We start from the raw sequence: 20,660 nt of genomic DNA, 5'->3' as shown, positions 1-20,660 counted from the left end.
TGTGACATCATCAGCTACCTGCTGACGCTGTGTGTGACATCATCAGTTATGCTGACGCTGCGTGTGACATCATCAGTTACCTGCTGACGCTGTGTGTGACATCATCAGCTACCTGCTGATGCTGGTTGTGACATCATCAGCTACCTGCTGACGCTGCCTGTGACATCATCAGCTACCTGCTGACGCTGCGTGTGACATCATCAGTTACCTGCTGACGCTGCGTGTGACATCATCAGCTACCTGCTGACGCTGCGTTTGACATCATCAGTTACCTGCTGACGCTGCTTGTGACATCATCAGTTACCTGCTGACGCTGTGTGTGACATCATCAGCTAAGCTGTTGCTAAGGTTTGAAGGTTTCTACCACACCTTCCTCTCGGCTCCACTTTAACTTCCTACATGTTTGTCAGCTGATTTATATTTTATTTTGTTATCTATCTGTAACAATAACTGATCTAAAAATGGCCGACTCATGTCGAACAAGTGAACAATTCAAACACAGCAAAACGGTCCTGCTGAAATTTGTAGTATGTTTTGCTTAGGAACCTTCTGAACTGAGTGAAATGACCTGGAAGACTCCATAGCAGCTGTGATAAAAGCCATGCCAATGATCTAAAATGCTAAAGAAAGGAGCTCCAATGCTTCCTTAATTATCTACTTTAGCACAGGCTACAGCAGGCCATCCTTTACGAGAGAGATATTTCTGTCACACAAATGCCACGACTTTCAAACCTTGATTAGACCAACTGGAATTCAGGTGGATATATATTTCTCTTTATTGTCCCTTTTAGTGTTGTTTATTTAATTAGAAACCGTGACAAAGTCACATTTTATATCATATTATGATAGAAATAGGACACATATACAAAACAAATCAAATCAAATCAAATTTATTTGTATAGCACATTTCATGTACAAACAATTCAAAGTGCTTTACATAAAATAAAAGCATTGCAGCAGGAAGTGGAACAAGCATTAAAAATACATAAAAGAATATAAAGAGAAACAAATAAAATAATTTAAATGAATTTAAAAACTACTTCAGTATAACAACAAAACTACTTACATGTTAATCTGACTGCAGCGGAAAAAAAAGAAATCTACAAATAAAACCAAAACAGTGTTAAAAAACCCAAATCCACTCACCTAAATGTCGACACAAATACTGGAACTCACTTCCGGTCTTCGTATTTGAGCCATCATTGTTATGAAATGATGCAGTGCGTTGGTGGTATAGTGGTTAGCATAGCTGCCTTCCAAGCAGTTGACCCGGGTTCGATTCCCGGCCAACGCAGCTACATTTTGGTTTCCTTTTTGTAATTTTGGTTTGAAATTAAATCAGTTATTAAATCTTGCTCTGTCTTCAGTAACTGCTCTGGAGCCGTTTCTATCCAAGCCGTAAAAACCTGATAATTAAAGTGTTTTTTGTTTTTTTTCATTTTCGAGATAAAGAAAAGTACATCTGGCCATCCATCCACAGATGAAGAAATATCTCAAAACAAAATAAGTCTATTATAAACCGTTCAATAAGATTTAAAGGTTACATTTTTTTGTTTTTTCGTCTTTAAGAAGTGAAAAATATTCCGTGTTTCACACTGTTACTGATTCTCCACGGGGGGGCGCTGTTTCCTTCTGTTTTAAAGCATCACAGCAAGACGCAAACGTGAGTTACAAATATTAAAAACATTGTTGTTGTCATAAACACTCTGGCTTTAATAAAAATAGGAGAATTAAGCAGAAAGTAATGTCCTGAATGAAGTTTTAATGAAAGTTTTTAATTAACTGGGGTTTTGGTTTGATTTTAATTGGAGCTCTACTCCCATAGACATAATATTATGTCTGCTCCTGTGGGGAGAGGGCAGCAGTGCACTTGAATAGCCACCACAGAAGAAGTAGCAGGAAGCGAGATGGCAAAAGTTATAGGAGGAAGAAAGAAAAGGACGTTGGTTGTATAAAATACAAATGAGAAGATCAGAAAGAAGTAGGAGAGAAGAGACGATTATAACAAGACTTAGAATTGGACATAATGGATTGAATAAAATCCTATATATGATAGGAAAACATCAGTCAGGGAAATGTGAGTGTGGGGAAGATGAGACAATTGAACATGTTATTTCATATTGTAGGAAATATGCCACTTTTTGTTCAAATGTGAATAAAAGCTGGGGAATATTTTTTTCCACAATGATGCCTCTTGGACATCATCGTATTATCTCCTGGGAGATGCCTGTGTCGTTTCCGGTCAAAAATAAAAATGCTGGTTGAATAAAAGTACATTTAAGTCACAATTTGCCAGGGGTGTGAATAATTCCGGGCTTGACTGTATATATATACATATATATGTATATATGTATATATATGTATATATGTATATATATGTATATATGTATATATATGTATATATATTATTATGTTATATATGTACATATATATATATGTATATATATATATATATATATTATTATGTGTATATATGTATATAATGTATATAGAATTGTCATGTAATCCACACTCCTTACCAGTTGGTGGCGGTAATGCTTCCTTAAGTTGTTTGCCAACCGCCAATAAAAAAAAAAAATAGAGAGAGAAGAACCGGAAGTGGAAGCGTTCGACCCGGAAGTGCTTCTGACTGTTATTGTGTGACTGAACAGCTCCGCGCGGGCTCTTTGTCGTGATTTTCCCCGCAGTTTGCCTTCACTTTCCGCGGAGTTTCCCCTGACCGGCCTCACCGGGACTCACCGGGACTCACCGGAAGTCTGCCGCCGCCCGACCCGCCGCTTCTTCCGCCCGCTGCGTCCTCCAGGAGCCGCGGGGCGCCGACATCATGGCGGCCGCAGGCGGCGCGGCTGTTCAGCATGTGGGAGACGTTGAAGAGGACGCGTCCCAGCTGCAGTTCCCCAAAGGTGGGAAGGGCCGGAGTCTGGACCGGGACCGGGTGTTCAGATCTGGTTTTATACATATATTTATATTTAATTACATCACGTGTTAAAGACGCTTTGAAAGGATTCTGGTTCGGCGGGTTTGGACTCTTCTTCTTCGGGTTGTGTTCAGGTCGGGATCTGTGACAGTTCCGCTTCAGTTACCTGCACATCTGTGCTCTCAATATTCCAGATGTGCTCCAGCTGTGTTCTCACAGCGTTGGTGGTATAGTGGTTAGCATAGCTGCCTTCCAAGCAGTTGACCCGGGTTCGATTCCCGGCCAACGCAGCTCATTTTCTTTTCGTTCCCTTCAGCATCATCTGAAGTTGAAGCGAAGTTTGACCCAAAGTTTGGAGTCCGGTCTCATTTTGGATCATTTTGTTCAGTTTCATTGTGTTTCTGACGGAACCACGGAGGTTCTGAGCTGCGGCTCAGTTGCACCATCGCTGTTTGTCCACCAGAGGGCGCTGCGGTGAAGAAACCGAGCAGGATATTCGCTTTAACTTCAGATGCTGCTGAAGGAAAAAAAATGAGCTGCGTTGGCCGGGAATCGAACCCGGGTCAACTGCTTGGAAGGCAGCTATGCTAACCACTATACCACCAACGCTGTGAGGAGCACAGCTGGAGCACATCTGGTTCTGTCAGCAGATGTGATCTGAACACAGGACTGAGGCCACATTTACACATAGCCGGGTATTTAGAGAAACGAATACCCCCCCCCCGCGTTTTCAATAATAACATCGTGCACACAACATCGTTTTCAAAAAACTTGTCATTTACATCAACCCGCATAAATACGCCGTAAAGCGCCATAATAACTGTGCCAAAAGGAATAAAGCCATGCAAGCCAATCAAAATCCTCAGAATCGAGGACTTTCCTCGGGTGAAGGAGGAGATAACGCGAGCAAATATCACAACAAAACTGAAGGCAATAAGAGGGAAATATAGACAGTCAGTGGATACTGGACGCAGGAGCGGCCAGGGGAGAGTGCTGCTCCTCTGTTGGAACTGAGCGAGCAGGTTTGGCAGATGCAGTAAGGCCAGAATGGTTTGCACAAACGTAAAAATGAGTAGAACTTTAACAGCATCCATGATAATCCTGATCAGCAGCCAAACAAACTGTAAACACAAGGCGCTCGCATGGCGTTAAGCATTTTCTGGCGCATAATGTGACGTTTAAGAACCTAAAACGCCGTTTCTCCCAGCTGACACGACAACACATAACCGGCGTTATCAGAAATCTCCACTTTGGCCGGAGGTTTGAGAAATAATCGTTTTCTGTGATTAAAACGGGGTTTTGGTGTAAATGAGAGGCCAAACCGCAGGAAAATATCTGCGTCTTCCTATCGTGTAAACGGGGCCTGAGGGTCTCCAGCTGCACTGACAGAGGCGGGTCGGGTTCTGGCCCGTTTAACCTGAACGTAGCTCAGGATGCACAGCAGCTGGAGGCTCAGGCCTGAAAGACTGAGCCTCCAGACATCAGCAGACTAAAAGTTTCGTGAACCGTAAACCATTTGCAGACATCCCAAGTTCCAAAAACTCCTTTCAGGGAGATGCTTATCGAACCCCCCCCACCCCCCTGCCCCCGTACACAATTAAAGGTAGGGTAGGAGATCCTGGATTTTGAGTCCAGCGAAGCTGCATTTTGAAAATACACAGGTAAAAAGTCCCAACCCTTTTCTTCACTTTCCCCCCGAAGGCACGCCTCTAGAGTACATGAACGCGCACGAGCACGAAGGTGCACGAGCGCTGTTCTGACAGCAAGCATCGATCGTTGCTGTATTTAGTATAACTATACGTTTCATAATGCTAGGTGCTAGCCAAGCTGGCTCTAGTTTACCTTCCTGCCAAGCTTCTGGAGGCGTAATTCGTTCACGGAGCAGGGTACGTGCACAGGGGGGGGGGGGAGGGAGGAGCAGATTGCAGTTTGATAGACGGCATCAGAATCCAATCGTTCAGTATGATTGGATACTGTTTTTCCTAGATTGTACGTTCTAGAGGCCACTAAAACTTTTCATATTTGTGTCAAAGCTTTTAATTAATTGGTTGCAATGGGGGTGTGAAGAGTATTTCAAGCAATATGTAAAAAAATGTTCCAGAAAAAGATCCCCTACCCCGCCTTTAAGGCCAAAAACTGTAGCTGGCTAGTTAGATATAGAACTACACAATTTAGAAACTAAATGTGTATTGATACTTTAAATAAGTGTTTGATACGTTTTGCTTTATTTTATAACAGCATTTAACCTCCACATGTTTTACAGTCATTAAGTCCGCGGTGGGCAACACTGAAGTCACTGTTACACACTGTGCACCTCGCACGGTGTCATCATTCTTCACCTTCACTACACATGGATATACTTTAGTATATTCTGCTGTAAAATGAGTCTTATATTTTCGGTTTTTACTCAGGATGCACAGTTTTGAGTGGTAACTTAGGCGACTGTCAGAGAGTAAATGGAAGCCCTCCCACACCGAACCTTATTGGCTTATTTTGCTGACTAAACCAATCAGCTGACCAGCAGTCGCCCTGAGCGCTGGAACAGAGCATCGCTTTGGACAGACACGCACAGGTTTCACACCTCTCTCTCTCTCGTGCCTGCGCATGGTGCACGAGTTATTGTGTTGCCTGCACGCTCTCACTCGCTCGCATAGTCTAAAATCCGGGATATTTTATCCGACTCGCGGGCATCCGTGATTAACTATCAATATCAGGGAGACTTGGGATGTCTGCGTTTGTAAACCATCTGCAGACTAAAAGCCTGCTGATGGTTTCCATCTGTGATCTGTTCAGAGAATATAAAGCCAGCAGAGCTCTTAGATCCAAGGACTCAGGTCAGCTGGTCCAGTCCAGAGTCCAGACTAAACATGGAGAAGCAGCATTTAGCTGTTATGCTGCCAACAAGTGGAACAAACTGCCAGTGGAGATTAAACTTTCACCAAATGGAGACATTTTTAAATCCATGTTAAAGACATTTCTGTTCTCATGTGTCTATGCATGAAATATCTTTGAACTTATCTGGACTGTTGCTGGTTTTTAAATTCATTTAAATGATTTTATTTGTTTCTCTTTATATTCTTTTATGTATTTTTAATGCTTCACTGGAAAAAATGCCCCTCCAAAAATAAGTAAGAAAAACAATAAATAAAAGACGTTTTTGCTTGAAATAAGCAAAAAAAATCTGCCAATGGAACTAGTGAAAATCGGCTTGTCCAGATTTCTTGAAATAAAATGTGATATTTAGGACTTTTGATTTAAAAGCAATCTTGAAATGAGCTTAAAACCCTCTTCAAATGAAAAGAAAAAGCTTGTTTCATATGAAATGTGACTCAAAACAATTTGTTTTCAAGACTTTTTTACTTAACAAGATATTCAAGATGTATTGTATTAAAACAAGTCCCTATATCTGGCTGAAATGGTGCTTGTTAGGCAGTTGTGTCTCATATTAAGTGTAACGAGATACTCAGTGAGACAAATATACTTGGTAAGATTTAGATTTTTTTCCAGGGTTCTTCCACTCCCTGCTGCAATGCTTTTATTTTATGTGAAGCACTTTGAATTGTTCTGTACATGAAATGTGCTACAAATAAATCTGATTTGATTTGATGCGGATCGTTGGTAACCGTGGTAACGTGTCCTGTGGCTCCGCAGAGTTCGAGAACGCGGAGACGCTGCTGAACTCGGAGGTCCACATGCTGCTGGAACACCGGAAGCAGCAGAACGAGAGCGCCGAGGACGAGCAGGAGCTGTCCGAGGTCTTCATGAAGACGCTCAACTACACGGCCCGCTTCAGCCGCTTCAAGAACCGCGAGACCATCACCGCCGTGCGCAGGTGGGCCCCGCCGTCAGCTGCTTCTGGCTCTGCTTCTGCTTCTGGCTCTGCTTCTGCTTCTGCTTCTGGCTCTGCTTCTGCTTCTGCTTCTGGCTCTGCTTCTGCTTCTGGCTCTGCTTCTGCTTCTGCTTCTGGCTCTGCTTCTGCTTCTGGCTCTGCTTCTGCTTCTGGCTCTGCTTCTGCTTCTGGCTCTGCTTCTGCTTCTGCTTCTGGCTCTGCTTCTGCTTCTGCTTCTGCTTCTGGCTCTGCTTCTGCTTCTGCTTCTGCTTCTGGCTCTGCTTCTGCTTCTGCTTCTGGCTCTGCTTCTGCTTCTGCTTCTGCTTCTGGCTCTGCTTCTGCTTCTGCTTCTGCTTCTGCTTCTGCTTCTGGCTCTGCTTCTGCTTCTGCTTCTGCTTCTGCTTCTGCTTCTGGCTCTGCTTCTGCTTCTGCTTCTGCTTCTGCTTCTGCTTCTGGCTCTGCTTCTGCTTCTGCTTCTGGCTCTGCTTCTGCTTCTGGCTCTGCTTCTGCTTCTGGCTCTGCTTCTGCTTCTGCTTCTGCTTCTGGCTCTGCTTCTGCTTCTGCTTCTGGCTCTGCTTCTGGCTCTGCTTCTGCTTCTGGCTCTGCTTCTGCTTCTGGCTCTGCTTCTGGCTCTGCTTCTGGCTCTGCTTCTGCTTCTGGCTCTGCTTCTGGCTCTGCTTCTGGCTCTGCTTCTGCTTCTGGCTCTGCTTCTGCTTCTGGCTCTGCTTCTGGCTCTGCTTCTGGCTCTGCTTCTGCTTCTGGCTCTGCTTCTGGCTCTGCTTCTGCTTCTGCTTCTGGCTCTGCTTCTGGCTCTGCTTCTGGCTCTGCTTCTGCTTCTGCTTCTGCTTCTGCTTCTGCTTCTGGCTCTGCTTCTGCTTCTGCTTCTGCTTCTGCTTCTGCTTCTGCTTCTGGCTCTGCTTCTGCTTCTGGCTCTGCTTCTGCTTCTGGCTCTGCTTCTGCTTCTGCTTCTGGCTCTGCTTCTGCTTCTGCTTCTGCTTCTGGCTCTGCTTCTGGCTCTGCTTCTGCTTCTGCTTCTGGCTCTGCTTCTGCTTCTGCTTCTGCTTCTGCTTCTGCTTCTGGCTCTGCTTCTGCTTCTGCTTCTGCTTCTGGCTCTGCTTCTGCTTCTGCTTCTGGCTCTGCTTCTGGCTCTGCTTCTGCTTCTGCTTCTGCTTCTGCTTCTGCTTCTGGCTCTGCTTCTGCTTCTGGCTCTGCTTCTGCTTCTGGCTCTGCTTCTGCTTCTGCTTCTGCTTCTGCTTCTGCTTCTGGCTCTGCTTCTGGCTCTGCTTCTGCTTCTGCTTCTGCTTCTGCTTCTGGCTCTGCTTCTGGCTCTGCTTCTGGCTCTGCTTCTGCTTCTGGCTCTGCTTCTGGCTCTGTGTTCTGCTTCTGGCTCTGCTTCTGCTTCTGCTTCTGGCTCTGCTTCTGCTTCTGGCTCTGCTTCTGCTTCTGGCTCTGCTTCTGGCTCTGCTTCTGCTTCTGGCTCTGCTTCTGCTTCTGGCTCTGCTTCTGGCTCTGCTTCTGCTTCTGCTTCTGCTTCTGCTTCTGGCTCTGCTTCTGCTTCTGTGTTCTGCTTCTGGTTCTGCTTCTGGCTCTGCTTCTGCTTCTGGCTCTGCTTCTGCTTCTGGCTCTGCTTCTGGCTCTGCTTCTGCTTCTGGCTCTGCTTCTGCTTCTGGCTCTGCTTCTGCTTCTGGCTCTGCTTCTGGCTCTGCTTCTGCTTCTGGCTCTGCTTCTGCTTCTGGCTCTGCTTCTGCTTCTGCTTCTGTGTTCTGCTTCTGGCTCTGCTTCTGCTTCTGGCTCTGCTTCTGGCTCTGCTTCTGCTTCTGGCTCTGCTTCTGCTTCTGGCTCTGCTTCTGGCTCTGCTTCTGCTTCTGGCTCTGCTTCTGGCTCTGCTTCTGCTTCTGGCTCTGCTTCTGGCTCTGCTTCTGGCTCTGCTTCTGCTTCTGGCTCTGCTTCTGCTTCTGGCTCTGCTTCTGCTTCTGCTTCTGCTTCTGTGTTCTGCTTCTGGCTCTGCTTCTGCTTCTGGCTCTGCTTCTGGCTCTGCTTCTGCTTCTGGCTCTGCTTCTGGCTCTGCTTCTGGCTCTGCTTCTGCTTCTGGCTCTGCTTCTGGCTCTGCTTCTGCTTCTGGCTCTGCTTCTGGCTCTGCTTCTGGCTCTGCTTCTGCTTCTGCTTCTGCTTCTGCTTCTGCTTCTGGCTCTGCTTCTGCTTCTGTGTTCTGCTTCTGGTTCTGCTTCTGGTTCTGCTTCTGGCTCTGCTTCTGCTTCTGGCTCTGCTTCTGCTTCTGGCTCTGCTTCTGGCTCTGCTTCTGCTTCTGGCTCTGCTTCTGGCTCTGCTTCTGGCTCTGTGTTCTGCTTCTGGCTCTGCTTCTGCTTCTGCTTCTGGCTCTGCTTCTGCTTCTGGCTCTGCTTCTGCTTCTGGCTCTGCTTCTGCTTCTGGCTCTGCTTCTGCTTCTGGCTCTGCTTCTGCTTCTGCTTCTGCTTCTGCTTCTGCTTCTGCTTCTGGCTCTGCTTCTGGCTCTGCTTCTGCTTCTGGCTCTGCTTCTGGCTCTGCTTCTGGCTCTGCTTCTGCTTCTGCTTCTGGCTCTGCTTCTGCTTCTGGCTCTGCTTCTGGCTCTGCTTCTGCTTCTGGCTCTGCTTCTGGCTCTGCTTCTGGCTCTGCTTCTGGCTCTGCTTCTGCTTCTGGCTCTGCTTCTGCTTCTGGCTCTGCTTCTGGCTCTGCTTCTGGCTCTGCTTCTGGCTCTGCTTCTGCTTCTGGCTCTGCTTCTGCTTCTGGCTCTGCTTCTGGCTCTGCTTCTGCTTCTGGCTCTGCTTCTGGCTCTGCTTCTGGCTCTGTGTTCTGCTTCTGGCTCTGCTTCTGCTTCTGCTTCTGGCTCTGCTTCTGCTTCTGGCTCTGCTTCTGCTTCTGGCTCTGCTTCTGGCTCTGCTTCTGCTTCTGCTTCTGGCTCTGCTTCTGGCTCTGCTTCTGCTTCTGCTTCTGCTTCTGCTTCTGGCTCTGCTTCTGGCTCTGCTTCTGCTTCTGTGTTCTGCTTCTGGTTCTGCTTCTGGCTCTGCTTCTGGCTCTGCTTCTGCTTCTGGCTCTGCTTCTGCTTCTGGCTCTGCTTCTGCTTCTGGCTCTGCTTCTGCTTCTGGCTCTGCTTCTGCTTCTGCTTCTGCTTCTGTGTTCTGCTTCTGGCTCTGCTTCTGCTTCTGGCTCTGCTTCTGGCTCTGCTTCTGCTTCTGCTTCTGCTTCTGCTTCTGCTTCTGGCTCTGCTTCTGGCTCTGCTTCTGCTTCTGGCTCTGCTTCTGGCTCTGTGTTCTGCTTCTGGCTCTGCTTCTGCTTCTGGCTCTGCTTCTGCTTCTGGCTCTGCTTCTGCTTCTGGCTCTGCTTCTGGCTCTGCTTCTGCTTCTGCTTCTGCTTCTGCTTCTGCTTCTGGCTCTGCTTCTGGCTCTGCTTCTGCTTCTGGCTCTGCTTCTGCTTCTGCTTCTGGCTCTGCTTCTGGCTCTGCTTCTGCTTCTGTGTTCTGCTTCTGGTTCTGCTTCTGGCTCTGCTTCTGGCTCTGCTTCTGCTTCTGGCTCTGCTTCTGCTTCTGGCTCTGCTTCTGGCTCTGCTTCTGCTTCTGGCTCTGCTTCTGCTTCTGGCTCTGCTTCTGCTTCTGCTTCTGCTTCTGTGTTCTGCTTCTGGCTCTGCTTCTGCTTCTGGCTCTGCTTCTGGCTCTGCTTCTGCTTCTGGCTCTGCTTCTGGCTCTGCTTCTGGCTCTGCTTCTGCTTCTGGCTCTGCTTCTGGCTCTGCTTCTGCTTCTGGCTCTGCTTCTGCTTCTGGCTCTGCTTCTGGCTCTGCTTCTGGCTCTGCTTCTGGCTCTGCTTCTGCTTCTGGCTCTGCTTCTGGCTCTGCTTCTGCTTCTGGCTCTGCTTCTGGCTCTGCTTCTGCTTCTGGCTCTGCTTCTGGCTCTGCTTCTGGCTCTGCTTCTGGCTCTGCTTCTGGCTCTGCTTCTGCTTCTGGCTCTGCTTCTGGCTCTGCTTCTGCTTCTGGCTCTGCTTCTGCTTCTGGCTCTGCTTCTGCTTCTGCTTCTGCTTCTGCTTCTGCTTCTGCTTCTGGCTCTGCTTCTGGTTCTGCTTCTGGCTCTGCTTCTGCTTCTGGCTCTGCTTCTGCTTCTGGCTCTGCTTCTGGCTCTGCTTCTGCTTCTGCTTCTGTGTTCTGCTTCTGGCTCTGCTTCTGCTTCTGGCTCTGCTTCTGGCTCTGCTTCTGCTTCTGGCTCTGCTTCTGGCTCTGCTTCTGCTTCTGTGTTCTGCTTCTGGCTCTGCTTCTGGCTCTGCTTCTGCTTCTGGCTCTGCTTCTGGCTCTGCTTCTGCTTCTGGCTCTGCTTCTGGCTCTGCTTCTGCTTCTGGCTCTGCTTCTGCTTCTGGCTCTGCTTCTGGCTCTGCTTCTGCTTCTGGCTCTGCTTCTGGCTCTGCTTCTGCTTCTGGCTCTGCTTCTGGCTCTGCTTCTGCTTCTGGCTCTGCTTCTGGCTCTGCTTCTGCTTCTGGCTCTGCTTCTGCTTCTGGCTCTGCTTCTGCTTCTGGCTCTGCTTCTGGCTCTGCTTCTGCTTCTGGCTCTGCTTCTGCTTCTGCTTTTGCTTCTGCTTCTGCTTCTGCTTCTGGCTCTGCTTCTGCTTCTGTGTTCTGCTTCTGGCTCTGCTTCTGGCTCTGCTTCTGGCTCTGCTTCTGCTTTTGCTTTTGCTTTTGCTTTTGCTTTTGCTTTTGCTTTTGCTTTTGCTTTTGCTTCTGCTTCTGGCTCTGCTTCTGGCTCTGCTTCTGCTTCTGTGTTCTGCTTCTGCTTCTGTGTTCTGCTTCTGGTTCTGGTTCTGCTTCCGGTTCTGACCCTCCTCTCTCTGTTCCAGCCTCCTCCTGCAGAAGAAGCTTCATAAGTTCGAACTGGCCAGTTTGGCCAACCTGTGCCCAGAAGCTGCGGAGGAGGCCAAAGCCCTGATCCCCAGGTGAGTCCGGCCCACATCCCACTACAATGACTTTATCTGTACTCAGCACTAACTGGGATAAAAACTCTGAGAATTCAGACAGAAACTCAGAATAAGGGCCAGGTGGACGATACACAACAACAAACACAAGAGGTTTCTGGGATTTCCACTTTGGGAAAACTGAGAATGAGATTCAAAAGAGCTCAAACTAATCTGACTGATTAGTTACCCTGATCTGAGGATAGCTGCCACTCCATGTTCTGTTCACTGACTCGTTCTCAGTGATTCTGACTCGTTCAGTGATTCTGACTCGTTCAGTGACTCGTTCACAGTGATTCTGACTCGTTCAGTGACTCGTTCACAGTGATTCTGACTCGTTCAGTGATTCTGACTCGTTCAGTGGCTCGTTCACAGTGATTCTGACTCGTTCACTGACTCGTTCTCAGTGATTCTGACTCGTTCAGTGACTCGTTCTCAGTGATTCTGACTCGTTCAGTGACTCGTTCACAGTGATTCTGACTCGTTCAGTGATTCTGACTCGTTCAGTGACTCGTTCACAGTGATTCTGACTCGTTCACTGACTCGTTCTCAGTGATTCTGACTCGTTCAGTGACTCGTTCACAGTGATTCTGACTCGTTCAGTGATTCTGACTCGTTCAGTGACTCGTTCACAGTGATTCTGACTCGTTCACTGACTCGTTCTCAGTGATTCTGACTCGTTCAGTGACTCGTTCAGTGATTCTGACTCGTTCACAGTGATTCTGACTCGTTCAGTGATTCTGACTCGTTTGTTTATTGGTTGGTTTGTTTGTGTGAATAAAGTTCTGGTTTGAACCTGTTTTCAGTCTGGAGGGTCGCTTTGAAGACGAGGAGCTGCAGCAGATCCTCGACGACATCCAGACCAAGAGGAGCTTCCAGTACTGAGACCAGAACCTGCAGCCGGACCCCAGACCTGAGACCCGTCTGGACCCCGATGGGTTCATTGATTACCGATCGATCTGATCAATCTGATCATTCCTTCTGTTGTCCCAATAAAATCTGATTTGTCTTTTTCTACTTCTGGTTTGTTGGTCTCTCTTTTTAAAGATCAGGAACACCTGATCACTCACTGATCAATCAGTGATCAATCACTGGATCAGGTGATGGATCATCTCAACCTACTTGGATCTGATCTGTTGGAAGCTTTTGGTTCTGACGACCTGGCGGGCCGGTCCTGGACCGGTTCCAGCTGGACCTGGTTCCCGGCTCAGTCTCCCGGACGAACCCGCCGCAGCTCACAGGTTGAGGCAGTACGCCGCCGCAGCGTTCGGGTCCTGCAGGTCCGGCAGAGCCTCGGGCAGAACCCCGGCGCCGGTGCTCGCCATCCTGACCGTGTTCTGGCTGAACAGCGCCCTCTCGTAGTCCATCAGCTGCCTCCAGAACCCGGCGTTGGGCCGGACGAACGGCCGCCGCTCCAGAACCAGTTCATGGGCCTGACGGAGGCTGAGACCTTCACACCTGCGACACACGGACCAGAACCGTAAAGAAACCAGAACCGTAAAGAAACCAGAACCGTAAAGAAACCAGAACCGAAAATAAACCAAAACCGTAAAGAAACCAGAACCGAAAAGAAACCAGAACCGTAAAGAAACCAGAACCGAAAATAAACCAGAACCGAAAATAAACCAAAACCGTAAAGAAACCAGAACCGAAAAGAAACCAGAACCGTAAAGAAACCAGAACCGAAAAGAAACCAGAACCGTAAAGAAACCAGAACCGAAAAGAAACCAGAACCGTAAAGAAACCAGAACCGAAAAGAAACCAGAGCCGTAAAGAAACCAGAACCGAAAAGAAACCAGAGCCGTAAAGAAACCAGAACCGAAAAGAAACCAGAGCCGTAAAGAAACCAGAGCCGTAAAGAAACCAGAACCGAAAAGAAACCAGAACCGAAAAGAAACCAGAGCCGTAAAGAAACCAGAACCGTAAAGAAACCAGAACCGAAAAGAAACCAGAACCGAAAATAAACCAGAGCCGTAAAGAAACCAGAGCCGTAAAGAAACCAGAACCGTAAAGAAACCAGAGCCGTAAAGAAACCAGAACCGTAAAGAAACCAGAACCGAAAAGAAACCAGAACCGAAAATAAACCAGAACCGAAAAGAAACCAGAACCGAAAAGAAACCAGAACCGAAAAGAAACCAGAGCCGTAAAGAAACCAGAGCCGTAAAGAAACCAGAACCGTAAAGAAACCAGAACCGAAAAGAAACCAGAACCGAAAATAAACCAGAACCGAAAAGAAACCAGAGCCGTAAAGAAACCAGAGCCGTAAAGAAACCAGAACCGTAAATAAACCAAAACCGAAAAGAAACCAGAACCGTAAAGAAACCAGAACCGTAAAGAAACCAGAACCGTAAAGAAACCAGAGCCGTAAAGAAACCAGACCCTTAAAGAAATCAGACCCTTAAAGAAACCAGAACCAAGCCGGAGCAGAACCGGACCCTGCGGGCTGTTACCTCATCAGGTGCGCCATGATCAGGGCGGGGGAGCGGCTCCGGCCGGCGGTGCAGTGGACCAGCGTGGCCCCAGAGTGGTTCTGCCTGATCCGTTCAGATACCGGGTCAAAGTAGTCCCTCAGAGGGGCGTGGGGCTGATCCTGGACCGGGACCTGGAGGACCTGCAGGCCGCCAAGCGGCGGGTAGGAGAGGTCCTGCAGCCCGCTGGCGTTAACCACGAGCGTGACGTTCCTGCTGGTCAGCACGCCACGGTTCAGAGCCGAGTCCAGATCAGTGAGGTACAGCCCGGCAGAGACCTGAGAGACCCGCATGGCGACCTGCAGGACCAGGTCCAGAACTGCTCAGGGATGAAACATATTTACATCTGAAACCAGCTGTGATGTCAGAGAACAGCTGATCATTAATTAGTGTATTATTTCTGTGAACACGTGAGTCCAACCCTGAAAAAAAATGAATTAAAATAAAACTGTTGCTAAAACATTGATGTCAGAAGCGGGATTCGAACCCGCGCCTCCCGGGGAGACTGCAACCTGACTGTGGCCATTCTGACGCAACAACCCAGCACAGAGTCAGAGTCTTGGTTATACAACTTTACTTCTAATTCGTCCACAGTCACTGGAAAACATATAAATGGTAAATGGACTGTACTTGTATAGCGCTTTTCTAGTCTAACTGACCACTCAAAGCGCTTCTAACACTACATGCCACATTCACCCAATCGCACACACTCATACAGCACGTCTACATCTATACACACTACGTGCTTTATAATCATTCACACAACCATTCATACACCGACAGATTTATCGGTAGGCGACATGGGGTTCAGTGTCTTGCCCAAGGACACTTCGACATGTAGCCCGTGGAAGCCGGAGTTGAACCACCGACCTTCCGATTGGTGGGTGACTGCTCTTCCTCCTGAGCTACAGCCGCCCAAAACTCTTTAGCATCCCGGTAAAATCAGTTCGGGACGTTCGGGCAGAGGCGCACCTTGTCAACAGGCAACTGCTTGGAGCCCCGAGCCACTAGGGGCCCCAGAGAGCCGAGGTGCATTCAATCAAAGATTGTCTAGTTACCTTATAAACTGTGGCGAACGTTCGTGGTGAACATGTTTTCTTTGAACAGTTCAATTTAAATGATTTAGTCAAAGATTGTCTCGTTAACATGCCGTTCTATAATTCCATAATTGCATTGTTGACTTCGTCAAACTCACGTAGAGTTCCACTGTAGGCTGTGTTCGGGAGAACTGGCCCCTCAGAGTGTTTGCCATTGTTGGCAACGTTCGCCGGAAATTCAAGGCTAGTGGAAAATAAAAACCATACTCATGAAGTCGATATCATGAACAGCTTTACTTGTCACAAAGAATCTTTAAATGAACACAATTATTATTGGATGGCCAGCTACACCCGGTGGATAAATAGCAACAGGCGAATATAAGTGCCAACGTAGGTAACCTATCAAGGATCATAGAGCGCTACGCGACTGCATGTCAAAATTCTGATTGGATTCGATGTTGATTGATTGACATTGGCTTTGCCCAATCAAAATCCAGCCCGGATAACTTCACGGTTTCGAAAATGACAGTTAGTGACGTTGAATCGGAAAATAAGCTGATGGAAAAGGAAGAAGACCTATTCATCTGGCAGTGAAAAGAAGAAGAAGAAAAAAGAAGAAGAAGCTAAAAGAAAGAAAGAAAGTGGTGAGTGGAGCAGATAATGATTTAAGCATAACATTAACAGTAAATGACTGTTATTGAAAAATGATGCTACTTTGTCAAACTAAAGGAGAGACAGAACTGAATAGCAGCTAGCGTTAAGTGAATGCGTTGATGCAACGAAGAATGAAAGCTATTTTATGTATATATAAAATGGATTTTTTTGTTTGGGGCCCCCACAGACTCTAGACTCGCCACTGCGTTCGGGACATGTTTTCACATGTTCGGGAGTGTCACGGGTTAGTGAGTCACTTTAAAAACTCTTAGTTTCACTTCGGCTTTCACTCCAACGGACAAACAGAGAAACGGGACCGGATCTAAAGGTAGATCTGCAGGTAAATTCTGTTCTGACGCTCCTTAGACTCACCTGCCAGGGAGATGAGGGCATTTAGGGCATTTAAAGCTTTAACGCCGTCTGTGAAAACTGTAATACGAGATGTCGCGGTTTATTCCGAGACTATCGGGATTTAAACCAGACTTCATACAAAATTATTCCATTTCAGCGGTTCGGTCCAGTCCTGTGTCTTCCTGTTCCATCGCGACAGAAATCTTATTTTCTTCGGTCCTTATTTAGATTATTATTATTTATTTATTATTAGATAATTTAGTTATCCAATGTGGGCGGTTGAGATCCCGAACAGGAGGAACCGGAAGCGCGTAAAAACCGAAATATTGGGTTTAATCAGTGAAGCTGCGGACATGAGATTAATGCCGAATACATGAGCAGGTTTTTTATAGTCTGACAGTCAACAAACCGAAGTCCGGAGAGAAGCTGCGTTCACCTAAACACTGTGAAACGAGTCTGAGGTCAAACGTGAACGGAGTCTGGTGGACGCGTGTCACGTGTTCGATCCGGAACTGAAAGCAGGACAAAACTGTCTCGTTGTTTACATTAACACACTGTGACGTAGCCGGAAGTTGCAGAAGCATACAGTAAAATATATGAAAACAATTAAAGTAAAAACAAGCAAATAGAATAGACTAAAATAAAAAATAAAAAATAGTGAATAAACATTCGCTATATACAAATTTAATTTGTACAAATTTAATACTCATTGGACGTTTTTAATACAATTTAATTTAATACATCCATGATTTCTAACCTTTGATGACACCAGTTTAACATTTTCCTTCAGGAGGTTTCAGAACCAACCGGTTCCACCCAACAAACATCCGAGTTTCCTCAGAAATGTTCTGGTTTGATGTTTTTGATCACAGGATTCTTCTTTTTTCTTCTTTTCTTCTGTCTGAACCAGTTCTTCTTCTGGTCCCTGTTTGGACTCGGACCTCCTTAACATGCGGAACCAGAACACCAAGCAGACCCATGCAGAAACCGGTCCGGCCCAGAAACCGGTCCTCCCACAGGTCCGGTACCACCCCTCCATCCAGGCTCCAGTAGGTGGTTCCACCCAAACCCAGAAGACTAGACATAATACTGGACGCCCCCCTCAGACCAGGACCAGAAAGGTCCAGGAGGTCCAGGAGAACCAGGACACCAAGACCTGTCCTTCACTGAGACCAGAAACTGAACCAACTGCTGAGGGTCCAGATCCTCTTCCTGAACCAGCTGCTGGGACCGGAGCTCCTCCCAGGCCGGAGCAGGTCCCCCTGGACCTGGAGGCGCACCTGGACAGGTGTGTGGTGGAGCAGGTGGAGGTCCTGACCCGCGGACAGAGACTCAACCCGGACTGGTTCGCCTGGAGGAAGAACCGGATCACGGCCTCCACGGCTCACGCCATCGCTCGCAGCCGATTCGCTAACGGACGGAGGACGGCTCCGCCCACCTCCTACCTGGCTGCAGTCACAGGTAGGCCACGCCCCCTGAAGGTCCGATGATGTCATCAATCAATCAAAAACCAACCAATCAGCAACAATAATTGATTCAAACTTTTACTTTAAACTTTAAAGTTTCTTTGTTTGATCAGCAGCATCAAACACTTATTGATCTGTTGGTTATTGATCTGTTGATTATTGATCTGTTGGTTATTGATCTGTTGGTTATTGATCTGTTGGTTATTGATCTGTTGGTTATTGATCTGTTGGTTATTGATCTGTTGGTTATTGATCTGTTGATTATTGATCTGTTGATTATTGATCTGTTGGTTATTGATCTGTTGGTTATTGATCTGTTGATTATTGATCTGTTTAGTGACAGAAAATGAAACATGTTTTTTTTTTTATTAAACAAAAATTGATTAATAGATGAAGAAAATAAGTTTCAGCCTGTAAACCAGAACTAAACCAGATGGTCCACAAGTTTAAACAGTTTGGACCAGAACCAGAGCCAAGTATTGATCAGCACACACCTCCGTGTCTCCACAGGTGAGAGGCCCAGAGTCCAGACCAGAGCCATGAGCTGGGGGGTCCAGATGGAAGCCGAAGCTGTTCGCAGGTACCAGGTATGTTTCACCCCCCCAGAACCTCACAGAACCCATCAGAACCCATCAGAACCTCCACTGAGCCCCCCCTCTGCTCCTGAGACACAGTTATACACAGTCTCCATCTTTTATTTTCACTTTTTTATTGTTTTTATTTTCTTTTGAAGCTCTTTGTGACGGATATGAATAAGATTCACTGCTGATGTCACTGCTGATGTCACTGCTGATGTCACTGCTGATGTCACTGCTGATGTCGCCCTTCAGGAGCTGAAGTCGGCGGCGTTGGGGCGGCGGGTGGCGGTTCAGGACTGCGGGCTGTTCATCGATGCCCGGCGGCCCTGGTTGGGCGCCAGCCCTGACGGCATCGTGACGGACAGCCGGACCGGCCAATGGCTGCTCTGCCTGGAGGTGAAGTGTCCCTACAAACACCGCCACGGGCGGGTGGAGGACGCCTGCAGGACGGACCCCGCCTTCTGCCTGCAGCTGCAGGACGAGGACGGACGGGAGCCCGGACAGGTAAGACCCGGCGGCGCCCTTCAGACCGGGGTCTGGACCGCCCTGACGCCCCCCGTGTCCTTCTCGCCCCCCTGCAGCCGCCGTACCGCCTGAAGACGTCCCACAGCTACTTCACGCAGATCCAGTGCCAGCTGGCGGTGACGGGTCTGAGGCGGGCCGACCTCGTCGTCTTCACCCTGCGGGAGACCGCCGTGGTCCCGGTGACCTTTGACCCCGAGCTGTGGGAGGAGACGGCCTCCAAGCTGGAGGTGTTTTACCGGGACGCCGTCCTGCCGCACATCAGGAGGAAGACGCAGCAGGAAGGAGCGGCGAGCTGGACTCCGGAGCTGTAGAGACCGTGACGGTCCCTGACCTCCGGGGGGGGCTCCCCATGAGACGCCCTTCTCACCCTTTCCTGTGTTTCAGGCCTACATCGCTGCCACAGGTGTTGGTGTTACAGCTCGTCAGCTGCTCCAGAAAGAGTTTCACCTCAGATGTGCCCCCGTTCCTTTCCCTCTGGGCCTTCATCTGGTGGGATCTTGATTGTGTGTTGTGCTTTGAAAAGCTGTGCAGTAGTTTGGAGTTTGCTTTAGGTCACTGACGAGTAATTTGTGTTGTTTTCTCAGTGGAAGCTGGTAGGGGTTCTCACTCTTTTCTCCTGTTTTGTGGTCAGGCAGGGAGTTTAGCACTTGTACTTTTAAGTTTACTCTTAGCCAGAGACATTTTGTTTTCAGAATTAGAGGGGCTGTTTTGTTTGTTGTTTTGGCCTCGGAGACCCTGAAGACTAAAGCTTCACTGTGTTTTGGGATGATACTTTTGTTATGTTACCCTTTCACCATTGTAAAATAAATTATACTTTATCTATGGACAGCAACTGCTTGAGGTTTACTTACTTTGTTTGTCAGTGCCATGACTAACTTCCATTAAGAGGGTTGTAACAGAGACCCAGAAAGGTCCGACTGGCACCCAGAACCGTCTGGACCCGGTCCAGAGGAAGACCGGGAAAGGTTCTGGTTCTGGGACATCGGTGGACTGAAGCGTGTGTGGATGGCGGCAAGGACAGAAGGACTGTTACACCTGTGTGGGGGGGGGACCCGCTTTACTGGTTTCACTGCTGGGCTTTTAAACGTTTAAAAGAGCTTCTTCTTCTGCTGTTTGATGATGTGCTGAGTCATGGTGTGCATGTGTTACTTTAGAACCTCTGAAGGTTCGTGTGTTCGGATCATGTTGGGTTCTACAGACTGAGCTGTCCAACAGAACCTGGGGACAGTCTGTAGAACCACTTCCATTGGACCGGCTTCAGGAGTGTGATGTCACAGACGCTGACCAATGGGAGAGCAGCTCAGAATAAATAATGGTGTGTTTGATATGACATCACGTGTCATCTTTTGTCTGAAAAAAAGAGTCTGTTGCTCACAGGCTTTTATTTTGTAAAAGTCTGTTGCTCACAGGCTTTTATTTTGTAAAAGTCTGTTGCTCACAGGCTTTTATTTTGTAAAAGTCTGTTTCTCACAGGCTTTTATTTTGTAAAAGTCTGCTGCTCACAGGCTTTTATTTTGTAAAAGTCTGTTGCTCACAGGCTTTTATTTTGTAAAAGTCTGCTGCTGTCTGCTGTGGAACAGGAAAAGAAAGTAATCGGCGGATCCACCAAACATGGAGAAGGGTACGGAACTTTTACTCGGCCATTTTCATTTTAAAGTTCTTCCAGACGGCGGAGTCGACAGAACCAAAGTCATCTGTAAACACTGCCAAGTTGAATTGTCTTCTCAGCGTAGTAGTTCCAGTCTAAAATATCACTTAAAGGCAAAACACACAACTGATAGCAGCAAGTCATTCAAGGAAACAGACAGTGGAGCGAGGCTTCTACATAAAAACTACAGAAAGATGCTGATGTTAAAAGTGTGTTTGCACAAC

The 20,660-nt window shown here is 47.6% G+C and overlaps 3 protein-coding genes and 3 non-coding genes across 10 annotated transcripts; 4 read left to right on the top strand and 2 right to left on the bottom strand.

Annotated features, from left to right (window-relative positions):
* Positions 1-1,222: 1,222 nt before the first annotated feature.
* On the top strand, positions 1,223-1,294 carry trnag-ucc (transfer RNA glycine (anticodon UCC)). The gene has a single exon. It is a non-coding gene; the product is annotated as a tRNA-Gly (tRNA).
* A 1,301-nt stretch (positions 1,295-2,595) lies between these two features.
* polr2d (RNA polymerase II subunit D) lies at positions 2,596-12,726 on the top strand. Its single transcript, XM_075472698.1, has 4 exons — positions 2,596-2,903; positions 6,569-6,749; positions 11,596-11,691; positions 12,516-12,726. Exons 1-4 carry the CDS (start codon positions 2,825-2,827, stop codon positions 12,592-12,594), a joined length of 435 nt encoding a protein of 144 aa, XP_075328813.1. The 5' UTR covers positions 2,596-2,824; the 3' UTR covers positions 12,595-12,726.
* trnag-ucc (transfer RNA glycine (anticodon UCC)) lies at positions 3,136-3,207 on the top strand. Its single transcript has one exon. It is a non-coding gene; the product is annotated as a tRNA-Gly (tRNA).
* trnag-ucc (transfer RNA glycine (anticodon UCC)) lies at positions 3,455-3,526 on the bottom strand. The gene has a single exon. It is a non-coding gene; the product is annotated as a tRNA-Gly (tRNA).
* Positions 11,322-16,677, bottom strand: LOC142387936 (dual specificity protein phosphatase 14). 3 transcript variants are annotated; one of them, XM_075472695.1, is made up of 4 exons: positions 16,241-16,270; positions 15,373-15,458; positions 14,160-14,476; positions 11,322-13,167 (listed from the first exon to the last, which is right to left on the bottom strand). In XM_075472695.1, exons 2-4 carry the CDS (start codon positions 15,427-15,429, stop codon positions 12,945-12,947), a joined length of 597 nt encoding a protein of 198 aa, XP_075328810.1. In that variant the 5' UTR covers positions 15,430-15,458; positions 16,241-16,270; the 3' UTR covers positions 11,322-12,944. The 3 variants fall into 3 exon arrangements, with proteins under 3 accessions (XP_075328810.1, XP_075328811.1, XP_075328812.1); XM_075472696.1 differs by lacking the exon at positions 15,373-15,458 and having other exon boundaries at positions 16,241-16,677; XM_075472697.1 differs by lacking the exon at positions 15,373-15,458 and having other exon boundaries at positions 14,160-14,496; positions 16,241-16,672.
* LOC142387935 (uncharacterized) lies at positions 15,727-20,118 on the top strand. 3 transcript variants are annotated; one of them, XM_075472694.1, is made up of 5 exons: positions 15,727-15,858; positions 17,130-17,680; positions 18,196-18,272; positions 18,516-18,767; positions 18,845-20,118. In XM_075472694.1, the coding sequence occupies exons 2-5, from the start codon at positions 17,170-17,172 to the stop codon at positions 19,097-19,099; spliced, it is 1,095 nt and encodes a 364-aa protein (XP_075328809.1). In that variant the 5' UTR covers positions 15,727-15,858; positions 17,130-17,169; the 3' UTR covers positions 19,100-20,118. The 3 variants fall into 3 exon arrangements, with proteins under 3 accessions (XP_075328809.1, XP_075328808.1, XP_075328807.1); XM_075472693.1 differs by lacking the exon at positions 15,727-15,858 and adding an exon at positions 16,088-16,196; XM_075472692.1 differs by lacking the exon at positions 15,727-15,858 and adding an exon at positions 16,088-16,208.
* The last annotated feature ends 542 nt before the right edge of the window (positions 20,119-20,660 follow it).

Source organism: Odontesthes bonariensis, chromosome 9 (assembly GCF_027942865.1).
Source record: "Odontesthes bonariensis isolate fOdoBon6 chromosome 9, fOdoBon6.hap1, whole genome shotgun sequence".
Lineage (NCBI taxonomy): Eukaryota > Metazoa > Chordata > Actinopteri > Atheriniformes > Atherinopsidae > Odontesthes > Odontesthes bonariensis.
Note: the sequence above shows the minus strand (reverse complement) of the source record. Positions and strands in the feature narration are given on the sequence as shown.